A 12844-nucleotide genomic window follows, 5' to 3' on the forward strand; every position below is an offset into this window, starting at 1 on the left:
AGTAGGGTTATACCTCAGAGAAAGGCATTATAAAGAAGTGACAGTCTCAGAGAGAGGACAAAATGCTGGGAAGGAAGGACTGGTTCTGCTATTTCTAACAGCTTCAAGTACTCCCCGGGGCGCGGGGGGTTGGGGGTGTTGTTTTCTGAATGATGAAGAGGTGGGTACTTAATTTCTTCCACTTCTACTTTCCTTTAAAGTGGCTTTCTCTTTTAAATCATTGCTCTTAGAAGTCATTTTCTGACTCCCGGTCATTACATAATCTGACCACTTATTAATATTTGAAAACTGTACATAAACTTCTAGTTTTCAACTAGAGCTAATTTGCTACCAAAATAAGAATTTTTGGTATTTTGACCTGAAAATATTAAGCAGCTATTTTATTCGAAAATACCTTCTCTGTACTATCTGTAATGAAACGCAGACGCACTTTGGATTGTAATATTTACAGTGAAGTACACACGTGTCCCCAAAATCTTAGAGTAAGTCTTCGTATTTAAGTTTTGTTCCCAAATTTTCATGTAATTGTAATAACATTTCTTCAGTCTCAGAGAAAAACAGCCCCCTAAGATCTGGGGCTTAGTTCATTTTGTTCAGTATATATATTTTTTTCATAACATCAGGTTGTAGGACCTAAGGCTCTGGCACTGCCTATGTAATTTGTCCATAAAAATCATTTGCTGTTACTTCTAGGTGCAGAGGTTCACAGTAATTTTTCATCCTTTTGTGCTAAATTTTTTAAAGTGAGACTGTATTACTTTAATAATCAGAAAATATAGCTATTCCATAAACAAAATATAGGAAAAAATGAATAAAGTTATTTTAAATATATATACAGTATCATTAAAACTAAAAAATGCAGAGTTTGTTCTAGTTTCATATTAGAGTCAGAAGACCTAAGTTTAAATCTTTGGTGTACCATTTATTACCTTGAAGACTTGGACAAGTCAATTATTATTTGAGGTCTACATTTCTTCATCTATGAAATGGGAATAGACTGGAAATCTTTAGAGGCACTTCTAGCCCTTACAACATTATGTAACTGTAATGTTCAGGATTTGCTTCATTCATCCCATTCACCTGGGATTAAAGCATTAAAATCGGCTTTACTTTAATAGGTTCATAAGTTTATAAATGACAAGTTTCTTTTCTAAAAGCGTATTTTTTACAGTGGAACATTATAGTTTGCTTTTACTTAACATGGCATTTAGGGACATAGTATACGTTAAAGTGATAAAATGTAGAAATAATCATTATTGATATAATTTTCATAACATAATTAAATTGTTGGTAATCAGTTTTATGAGTTGGAGGCACTGAAGCAAATATTTTAACACAGAAGCTGATCAAAGGGGGCCTGGTCCACAGAAGATGTTTATTTGATGTAACAAAACAATACAGTTAGTGTTAGATCCAACCACAAAAAGCAAAAGGAATGAAAAATTTGTACAATGCACATAGAAAAACAAGATGTTTACTGTGACAACTATATATTTCTAAAATAATGCTTCTAAAATTACTCAATTATTGAACTCTATATGAAAACAGAAGGATGTTAATAGCGACAAAGTGCATAAAACCAAACATCAAATTTTGAGCAAATTAACATACTAGGTAATTTTGCTAACGAAGCATGATTTCTTTTCTTGTTCACAATCTGCTCAAAATATCCTTATACCAACAGGGTGGGCAGAACATTTAGGTTTAATATCAATTACACAATATTAGCATAAACTTCCACAACTACAGATAGGATATCGTTTTCTTTTGAGCTGGCAAAGTGACTACAGAAACATCAGATCATTTCTCTGAATTGAGAATTTTATCCAAATAAATGTCACATACCTCCCAGATATATGCATATCTTTCTATATCATGTAAATGGCTTTACCCATTTAAATAATAAACCATACAAGCATTTAAGAATCATTATTATATGATTAACAAAGTCATGTTCCAGGTTTAACAATTTCATAGGCCCAAAAAAAAATTTCTTCTTAAAAACTAGTTTTATAAATGCAGAATATATTGCATGAGTAACTGCTGGTATTTTTTTAAGAAAATATATTGTGCAATTGTGGCTACCATGTACTGCTGGCAAATCATTGTTTATGTAAAATGTGAAAAAACTGAGTAAAAATTTTTTAAACTGATCATGATGAAAGGTTACTGCCTTCTTAAAAAAAATTATATTGGCATCTCATTAAAAATAATTCGATAAGGGACAAACTCCCTAGCCCAAAATAAATAAATAAAAAGGTGCATTTTAAAAATGATGCTACTGCAATGTAATGGTTTAAATACCAAGGAACTGTGAAAACGTGCTGTCTGTGATCTGGCATTAAAGTACATACTAAAAAAGAGCATTAATGTAAATGAAGTAGAAAGGGGATCAAGATTGAACTAACCATGTTTGTGCAGTATTGTAGCCAGGCTTCTAAAATTAGATATAGAAAATATAAATAGACTGCTTTAGGTAATGAGCCACCAGTGTCCAAAAAAAGGAATGAGATTATGAAAAAGCTCAGTTAACTTGATCCAAAGCTCTGAGTAATTCTTCACCCTGCAGTAGGTTTCTGCTGCCTTGTATAGGAGCATTAACTTCACAATCATAACTGGTCAGTTGTGGTAATCCACTCTCATCCATTGATTGCCCCAGCAGTCTACACGCTAAATCTGAAAAACAAAGACACGCCAAAGTATTCATTCACCTAGTCAATGAATATTACTGAACACTCACTATGCTATCAATATTTCAGGAAAATGAAAGCAAATAAGCTCTGGGTTTTCAGTCTATGGTTTAGTCTGTGGGTTTAGGGCAAGACCACAGCTATGTAAACAAGTGCTATAAAGTGTTACTGGTGCTATGTCAGAAGCATTTAAAGGACACAATGACGGCACAAAGGAGTGATAAATCAATTTTCAAAAAGACAAAAATGTACAAGTTTCCGTTTCTATTTAATATTGACAGACAGACATATAAAAGATAATTACAAAAAATTAAAAGTTCCATCTTTAAATATTAGCTATTCCTGCATTACCGCCAGTAGATAAAATGCTAACATTACTTTTAATGATGCTAAAGGATGAAAATCACTCTCACTGAGAGTAAAGCTTCTAAATAAAGTTTCATATATTTTAATTCTCTGTGTGATGTTCAAGAGTAGAAAGAATAAACTAACCAGAGGGTATTAAAATAATTGTCTTTTGCTCCATTCCATTCTGTTCACTAGATTTGCATCCTTTTACGCGTTTCCACGAAAGTGATGTAGTAGCTGCACGATCGTCTGGCTGCTGTAATAACGTTCCCTAAAAACAGTAAAGTTATTTCAATTTTACTGTGCTGAATTTTTTAAAAATCAAAAAACTCTGAAATCAGTTTAATAACAGTATGTAGGCAGATTTCTTAAATACGGCCCTAAATTATTTTTCTTTCTCTTAATACTATGATAAAATCATTTGTCACTCATTATGACAACTGTTTCTGTAAATGCTTTCTAGTTAATATGATCTGAAAATAACAGTATGAATTACACCATCCCTGATTTAACATTAACTATTGTTTTTTGGAGGTAAGATGGGAAAGTAACTGAAAGGGAAGAGAACAAGACTGGTGGTGAATGAGTGGAGAAATTCACTTTTTACTTAAAATACATCTGTATTGTTTGGAATTTTTATGAGCATGTATTCAGTAGATATATTTTTATGAAATAATGCATACAAAGTGAAAACCAATGTTTAACCTCTGAAAACACAACTTTAGTATTTGGAAGAAAAGAATTACTTATATACAGCACATTAGCTAGAACAGAAAAACAAACGTACTCTCACACTTACAATTCCTACTGCTTGAAAAAGTGAACCGTCATGTTCTATTTTTCGCTTTCTCTGAGCATTCTGCAAAGCTAGTATCTTTGGATTTAGTTCTTCCTCAGGAATGGTAGTTCTGAAAAAAGATATGGTTCCTTTTTTATTATTTTTAAAATACCCAACTAACTTTTTTTTTTGAAAATATATAATGCCTGTTTGCCACCATTAAGGAATATGATGTTATTATGTAAGAGGACTTTCCTGATTACTGAAGTTTATCATCTTAAAAGTCAAAGCTAAATTAAAAAATTTCTTAAAATATGCATTCACCTATTTATAAAATAGATCTGAACAGAACTAAATTGATATTTTTGTAGGTTAAAGTGAAATATTGACTCTTCATTTCACCCAGTATAATACACAGATATTCTTGGGACTACAGGAATACAAGATTAATTTCACATTTGTATAGTGTTTTTGTTTATAAAACATTGCATGTTCATTAATTCATTTTAACCTCATGTCAATCTCCAAGATAAGGAGGTATATAATATCCATTTTATAAATGAGAAACCTGAAGCTTGTTAGCAGTGGGACTTTAAGCAAGTTACCTAGTTAGTTACAGTTTGGAAGTACATTCTATATCTCCTGATATCTACTCTTCTCCCAGTAATTTTTCCCACTAAGCCACTCTGTCCTCAGTATTGATTTGGTTATCATCCTGAACTATCTGCATTTAAAATTAATATTAAATAGTGAAGAACTGTTTTATGCATCAGGGACATGAATTCTGTTATTTCTCTTGTCTTTTCAAGAACTCCCTCCAGCCCATACACAATCACAATGGCTCCTTGCTCTGTTCCATCCATGACATATGGATAAGTGATACATTATTCAAATTGCTCTCCTACATGCAGTTTTGTTTTCTATTTTAAAAAATTCTATAAAACCTTCACTATATAGATATTCAGGTTTTAAAATTCCTACATAAATACATTATCTTTATGAAGTATAACTGTCATGTAAATATCATTTTAGTAATAGTAAAGAAAAACCCTCTATATTTCTTAAAGATAAATTCATCTCTTAAAAGTGTTTAGCATATAGTATTTTGGAACTAATGGGAAAAAAAGCCCTGCTAAAGTGACTAGATGTTCGACTTTGGTTTGACGGGTAACACAGTTGTTCAGAAAACTGAAGATCCCATAGTCCTCTGTAGCTAACAGTGAACTGTAAATTCAAGGTCACTGCCAATTCTGTAACTATATTCATTCATCCATCTAATAACCATTTACTGAGCAAGTATTACATGTTACATACTGTACTAGGTATTAGTACCACTAAAATGTCTAAGACATTGTCACTGCCTTAAAGGAACTCAGAGTCTAAAGTCAGCTGGTGACATACTAATTTATAAAGTAATGTAAACATTACATTAGAAATTTTTTTTTGTTACTCTAAAGCCCCAAGATCTTTTCCTAGTTCTGGGAAAAGTTTCCTCCTAGCATTTTAGGTCAAAACAGTGATGAAGGGCAAGAGAAAAAAGCCACAAATTCTTGTGATGGCAGTGTTTTTTTCTTGCTATTGTTATTTGGCTCAGTCAAGGCAGAGCAGAAAAGGAATTTTCTTTCCTCCACAAACTGCCCCAATGACTAGCTAAAACTTGTTTCCTCTTACTACAGCTTCAAATTTAAAATATCAAATCCCACTGTAAAAATTAAATATAGAAATTGTAACTTAAAATTTGGGTGGTATACAGGTATTTGCTCAAACTAACTCCATAAAAGCAACGTCATAAATCATGCTTAGATTCCTGTTATAGCTCTTAAACAGTTATTCAATCTGTAATTTGACTAATGTTCTATAAATACATCATGAAAAATAAAAGCAATTATACATAAATTTTAAAAGAAGGCTTGTAAATACCTGTATTGAATACTGAGGACTGAAGACTATCAGGCTCAGTTTGAAATAGGGAATTGGAAATACCCTTAAGTTGGAAGATCTTTTATTCAGGTAAGCTTTCAAATAACTCAAAGAGACAGAAACAGGATAGTTAACTAGTCTGATTTAAACAACTACAAGAAACTGGGTCATTTTTTGTACAGTTAAGAACTTATTGGCTGCATTATATTTATAAAGGTACTGGAAGACCCTCCTACATTTAGATAGGTGATATGGTTATTTTCAGGAAAATAAATACACATTTTTTTGAGTGATTGTTTTATCAGAATTTGTATGTCAATTTATTATTCTTAAAGCATATTTACCAGAAAGTTAGCTATGTTTAGAAATAAAAGTTACCACCACATACATTTTCTCAAAAATAATAAAAGAACTAGAACTTTAATGTTACACATAAATACCTTTGACTCAAAGTGACAGATAACACGTTGGGGCTTCTTGGATGAGATTTTTCTGTCTGTTCTATGACTCCTTCTCCTGCTCTGTTCGGTGAGGCTGTCCGACTTCCAGGATCACTGTATGGTGATGTTGTGGCACTACTAGTTACTTTAGGTGCACGGATAGGAGATGGAGATGCAATCAATATTTTAATGTCTTCTATACCATCTTTTGTCACTGTTTTTAATTCATCAGTGGTAGCAGTGGTAGTGGCAGTGGTAACAGGAGGTTCTTGGATTTGAGCTGGCTGGAATACTGTAATTGTGCTCGCACTTTGAGGGCTTGTAGAACTGCTTTCCAGTGGCGACAACTGATCGAAGGAACGTAACTGGAAGTCGTCATCCATTGGGATATAAGGAGCTAACATCTCCAAGTCTAAATCAGTGTCCTTTAAAGCAACAAGTACATGAATTTTACAATGGCCACATCTTATAAACGTTAAACACAAACTCACTTCAAATGAAAAATTAATAAAGTTTAATAGAAAATATAATAACCAAGTTCCTATACCTGGGTAGAAAATGGATTCTTTGCTTCTGTGTCTTCAGCAAAAAGTTTCTCCACCAATTCCAGCTTAAATTCATTGACCATATCACTATCCACATCAAAACAATATTCACTGGGACTGTTAGGCTGTAAAATGAATTTGATGTGTTTACTTTTCCCTGAGGAAACCTGCATATATTTTGCTAGTTGTTAGAATTCTCAAAGCACACCTCAGAGAATACACAACAAAGTCCATCTCTTTCATCACATTTTATCTAACTAGAGAGAAGTTAAAACTTTTGAGCTCACATTAACTAATTTTGCCAATATATACATTTCTGACTGTGTAACAACATCATTTATAAAATTAGGACTAAAAGATACATTTGTCTGCTTCTTCTGAAGAATAAAAGTCCTCTAATAATTCAACTCCCACATGGTAACTAACTGGCCAATAACTAGATATGATACACTCACTGGAGTGAATCTGCCTTTGTGCTCGGAGGCCACACTTCCGTAGAGATGTACCTAAAAATCTCACATGTATTCTGGAGTGAGAGAGGGGTGGAGAATTAAGTTATTTTACTTGTCTTCACCTTAATGAATGCAGTACTGTTTTAGGAGTTCTGAGCAAGGATTCTAACCAGAAAACTGTAACTACATAGTCTAAGCATAAACTTTTGCTTTCCTCATTTTAACATTTTTGTTAGATTTACCTTTGTTAGGTTAAAAACAAAACGAATCAATAGATTTTTATGCTAGGGAAGCTGAGCAACCACAGCACAGAATACATTCTCCAGAAGGCTGTGAGATGTCAAATCACCTACTCTTCCCTTGCCAGTTTGAACTGATAAACATTTAATGTAAAATTATTCACCACTTATTAAGACTTACTTGTGCCTCACAGGTCATAATATTCAAGTCTGTGTTGCCCTACTCCTGAGCATATTTTTAGACAGAGGAACCTCTGAAATGGAATCATTCTAGATTTAGAAGTAGAGCCCCGTGTGACATCTTTACATGGTCTCAGCCTAGCCCTTAAAGACTATTTTCACTGTGTTTATGGAAAAACTATTATCAAGACAGAACTTGAATAAAAAATTATTATTAGGTATTTACTATGTGTAAGACTTGGTATTTTCATGTTACACTGATCCAGAACAGTGATCGAAATTGGGCTAAATTAGGCAAATAACTTAGGGTCCTTTCCCTTTAAAGCTTTGCTAAAATAAGCCTTTTGCTACTTTACAGTCTTCCATCTCAAAGGGTAGAATCAATGGGCTTGGAGCAATTATAGGCACACACATAGTTCTCTGTGGATGTCAAAATTCAAGACTTTTTTGGTATTCATTTTATAAATACATTCCTGAACATTAAAATATGAAAGTTATCCTCTTCTTATATCATGACACCTACCTCAGGTGAACTCTGTCTAGTGCTTCCATCAGAAGGACTAGCTGGCTGATCTTGAATCTGGGGCATAGTAAAAGAAAGTTCCAATGACTCTGGATTTGGCTCTAATTTTAATGCAACTTCTTGATTGAGTGCAGGGTCAGCACTACTTCGAAGTGGCTTTGGAGTTTCAGAAGCAGGTAATGGAGACATTGCCAAATTTATATTCTGTAATTTTTCGTTGGATGAGGGGAGCATTACATCATTATACAATGGAACTTCCTCAAGTTGTTGGTCATCAGTTTCTGTGTCTATAGGGAAAAAAATTATTAGTCAATTTAAAGAATAGCTAGATTTTAACATATACAGAAATGTATGCCCCCTTTTACAAAAGGTCGAATTCACTCAAACAAAAATGTTACCATATTCTCCTTGATCAGAAAGTTTACAGATATCACAGTATAAACATAAGTCTGAGTTATCTTTCCAATCTACTATTGACAGCTCCTATTATATTTATGGCATAAAAACCCCTGCAATTCCAACCTTTTCATACCTACTATTCATTAAAATTTAACCAACTTTGAAATTACAGTTTGTATTTTCAATGTTTGATATTACGGTGTGGTTACTTACCCTTTAATGAACTACACTTACTGCAATATAACTGCTACATTGTGGAGAAAATATGGCAATAGGATATAGAAATAGAGTAGCTGAGAAACATTAAAGTCGGAAGAAGAAATACCTAAGAACCCTCTGAAGCACAACCTCCAACACTGTGACAGAAGCAGGAATGCTGAGAAATTATTGAGGCAAAAATATTTAAGCCAAATGCTTTGAAAAAGACTTTGAAAAACAAAATATGTAAGACTATGATGTCCAAATGATTACCAACAAAAACATGTCCAAGTTCAGTTAAAATGGGCTTGTAGTAACAGACATAGTTTTTAGGCAATCAAAAGAATAACTGAAGACCCACCATTGCTGCCAAAATCTAAAGATATGATTGTGTCTCCAGCAGCTGGGGCCAGCAAAGTTAAAGCATCAGGTTCCTTCTTAAGTTTATCAAAAAGACTACTTGTATCTTCTGATTCGACTTTGGTGAATAGCTGAGTCATTTTCATATCTGAAGATTCAACTGGTTTGAGGACACATTCTGTTTGTTGAAGGGAGAAAATCAAGTCGTGCTGAATAATACCACTGTCAAAAAAGAGAGATTAGTAATTCTTAAATGAGCATTGACACAATGTGGGGATGTGTCTCTGAAATACTCTTATCTCTTAAAATTCTGCTTTATGAAAAGAAACAGTTTAAGATGACTTATCCTAATCTCTCATGCATACTTGGTCACATTCAGGGTTTAAAATACCAATATAGGGGTGCCTGGGTGGCGCAGTCATTAAGCGTCTGCCTTCAGCTCAGGGCGTGATCCCGGCGTTCTGGGATCGAGCCCCACATCAGGCTTTTCCACTGGGAGCCTGCTTCTTCCTCTCCCACTCCCCCTGCTTGTGTTCCCTCTCTCGCTGGCTGTCTCTCTGTCACATAAATAAATAAAATCTTTAAAAAAATAAAATAAAAGTAAAGATATATAAACACTCAAGGCCTTTCTAATAGGGGTGGCATATTTTCCTTGGTGGCAAGAAAATGATATTGTGATAACACCTGCAGGACAGAGTTGAAGAGGGATGATGAACAACAGATCCATCTTTGTGTCTGGCTTAAATGTGAGTTTTATTGTCCCTTTAATCAACAAATATTTAAGTGTTCACTAAGTGAATGAAGTATACAAGTTTAAAATACCTGACCCTTGCCCTCAGAAGTTTGTAACCCAGTGTGAAAGTAGATATGCAAACAATTAAAAAACAAAGTGGTAATTGCTAAAATAGAGAAGGTCTGCTTCACAGAGAAGTCAACAAGCTGAAACTCTGGCTCAAGTAGGGTTTTTTTTGGCAGATGGGGTAGGAGGAAAAGAAGGACATTCCAAGTTGGTGATTCTTCTAAAATGGGAAAGCCACAAGAGAAATCTTTGGTACTAATATTAAAACATGGAAGTATGAAAAAAAACTACAACAACAACATTAAAGGATGGTGTCAGAAGTGGCAAAAATAAAAACAAATGAGAGGTGGCCATGGTTTTAAGAAGACGATGGAATCTGTGAAAGCATGGGAGTACAGAAAATGACAAGAAATGATGCTCTGCAAGTAAGCCATGGTTTATCTTGGGGGTAATAAAAAGATCTTTAAAACCATTCTAAGGAAAATCAGATGATCAGATATTCATGCAAGAAAACTTAGCATGGTGGTAATCTGGAGATGGACTAGAAGGGGACAGTCACCTGCTGAAGTAGATCAAATGAAAAGATTGGTTTATGATATCCATAACATTCACAAGCCAATCAACTAAAAGAAGAGTTCATGAATATACAAGAGCCATGTGCCACATTATACAGCCTTTTACATCCACCTTATGTAGGATTTCATCTAATCCTCATTACAACCTTCTGAGCTAAGTATTCTCTCTCCTATATGGGTGAAATTCAAAGAAATGAGAATTTCCCAAGGTCATGGAGCTAATGAGTGAAAGAGCTATGACACAAATCTAACTATTCCAAGGCCAGTATTCTTCCTACAAAAATAACAATTACTTGATATAGTATATGCTGACAGATACACGACTAGAACAAACTAATCCAATAGGAGATCTGGGTTTTTTCCCAAGGCATTTTTTAAAAATGGGAGTGAAAACGATGGGAATAGATAGCTACCAATAATAGAATCACTGCAGAATAGCTGGCCTGGACACTCAGGTCAGAGTACTAAAAACCATAATTAGGTAGAACTGTGAAAATAAAATTGTTAACATTTATAATCTTCTCTTCCCATAAAAGAACAGATTATCCAAAAAAGTAACGACTTGCTCCCCCAAAACATTTATTTTCCAAGCTTACCTCACAACATAATTTACACATACAATGCACTGTGGCTGAGAGTTCTTAGTGTTATATATGACAGTTGCTTGAGTTTCAACCCATACGTATCCACCTCTTTTGGCAAGCATCCTGTACTGTCCTGTGGTGACTTGTCCTTTAGTAAACACTAGGAGTGAAAAGGAAAGGAAAAAGAGTCACGCAGAGAAAGTAACTTTGAATTTTCAATCAAATGAATGGATGCTGATGTTGGTCATTATTTTAGAAGAGATGTTCATTTTAATGGAATCAACCGTAACTGTTTAAAGTAACAGAGAAAAGGCCCTGGCATAGCCAAAAATATACATATTTCATTCTTCTAACCCCCAAAATAAACTCCTTTCCTGCCAATCTTTACTTTAAATAAAATGAAAGCCAGGAATGAAGGACAGCAGTGACCACAATTCCTTTAATGACTTATATGTTGAAAGTATCAGAAAGACTAGAGAATTAATAATCTTGATTCTACAGAAACATTCAAGCAAGTGGCACTACTACATTTCCTTAAATTTATACTGAGGTTTCCAAAGAATTAACGATGCTTCAAATAGCTGTGCTAGCATATTTGAATCTCACCTGATATCATGCTGAAATCTTTTGGCAATTCAGGCGATCTTAATCTCTTATTGATTTGGGAGAAAGTACCAGATAAATAGTAATGATGACATTATCATGAGGATTGGGGCCCTGACTGCCGACTTGGGCTCATTCTGCAGTTCAAATCTAATCATACTCGCTCGGTGACATTCAGGTATCCCCAATCACATTGGGAAGTCACGTTTAGGTACAGATTAAACAGGCAAGTGAGATTTCAAAGTCTTACTTACTATGGATCTTTAAATAACATTCACAAGTAAAATTGAGAATTTTATCTTATGTCGAGGGTACTTGTTACCACTTGTACATGACATTCATCACCTTCACATTCATTGAGTCACTGAACAATTTTTCTGAGTCCCTTTCACTGGTCTGAATACTTAAGTATGAATTCTGTAAATGATACTACAATATTCTATGACCTTTTTTTTGTCTTAGTATTTAAAATGCCAAGTTAGTTTTACGTATTATTAAATAATTCTACCCTAACTAGTACTGGTTATAACAAATACAAAACATAGACTTAATGGTCAAAATCTCTTATGAAGAGTTCTATTAAGACATTTAGTCTAGGAGGGGTGCCTGGGTAGCTCACTGGTTAAGCATCTGCCTTCCGCTTGGATCATGATCCCAGAGTCCTGGTATCCAGCCAGTGTCAGGCTCCCTGCTCAGTGGGGAGCCTGCCTCTCCCCCACTCCTGCTCTCTCCCACTGTCCTTTTCAAATAAATAAATAAAATCTTAAAAAAAAAAAAAAAAAGACATTTAGTCTAGGAGAGATGCCTGAGTGGCTCAGTTGGTTAAGCATCTGACTCTTGATCTCAGGTTTGTGAGTTCAAGCCCCAAACTTTAAAAAAAAAAAGAGAGAGAGACAGAGGAGATTTTTATTCTAGGAAGACTGGTTAATTTTAACCAAAAAGTTAGATATATAGCTAAATAGTAAAGAGATTGCAAGAGTTAAATAATTAAAATATCTGTAGTTCTTCCACTGTACTTACTATCATGATGAGTTTTGGTCAGATGGTCAGAATCCAAAGCATGATAATATTCATAGATTGAGCGGCCCAAAAGTTCTTCTGGCTCATATCCCATCAATTCAGTAATTCTGTTAAGTAAAAAAATGTAGGAAGAGAAAAAAGAAACTAAGTGATAAAGAAAAATTTTGCTTCTCCAAAGTAACTGATATGCA

General features: G+C 34.1%; 1 protein-coding gene and 2 long non-coding RNA genes across 4 annotated transcripts in view; 2 read left to right on the plus strand and 1 right to left on the minus strand.

The window, feature by feature from the left end:
* Positions 1 to 12844, plus strand: part of LOC130544840 (uncharacterized) — a 67726-nt gene that overhangs the window by 9404 nt on the left and 45478 nt on the right. The window lies entirely within an intron of this gene.
* Positions 1 to 12844, plus strand: part of LOC130544839 (uncharacterized) — a 36711-nt gene that overhangs the window by 3665 nt on the left and 20202 nt on the right. The gene's annotated exons all lie outside the window — the stretch shown is intronic.
* The window catches only part of HIF1A (hypoxia inducible factor 1 subunit alpha), a 41309-nt gene continuing 29821 nt past the window's right edge, over positions 1357 to 12844 (minus strand). Inside the window, exons 7-15 of the mRNA XM_026480437.4 lie at positions 12654 to 12760; positions 11043 to 11190; positions 9074 to 9294; positions 8116 to 8402; positions 6724 to 6846; positions 6177 to 6601; positions 3838 to 3946; positions 3183 to 3309; positions 1357 to 2676 (exon numbers count right to left, since the gene is read on the minus strand). Coding sequence (XP_026336222.1) covers positions 2525 to 2676; positions 3183 to 3309; positions 3838 to 3946; positions 6177 to 6601; positions 6724 to 6846; positions 8116 to 8402; positions 9074 to 9294; positions 11043 to 11190; positions 12654 to 12760 — 1699 coding nt within the window. The 3' untranslated portion in view covers positions 1357 to 2524. The remainder of the gene's footprint in view (positions 2677 to 3182; positions 3310 to 3837; positions 3947 to 6176; positions 6602 to 6723; positions 6847 to 8115; positions 8403 to 9073; positions 9295 to 11042; positions 11191 to 12653; positions 12761 to 12844) is intronic.

This window comes from Ursus arctos, unplaced genomic scaffold (genome assembly GCF_023065955.2).
Source record: "Ursus arctos isolate Adak ecotype North America unplaced genomic scaffold, UrsArc2.0 scaffold_25, whole genome shotgun sequence".
In the NCBI taxonomy this organism is placed as follows: domain Eukaryota; kingdom Metazoa; phylum Chordata; class Mammalia; order Carnivora; family Ursidae; genus Ursus; species Ursus arctos.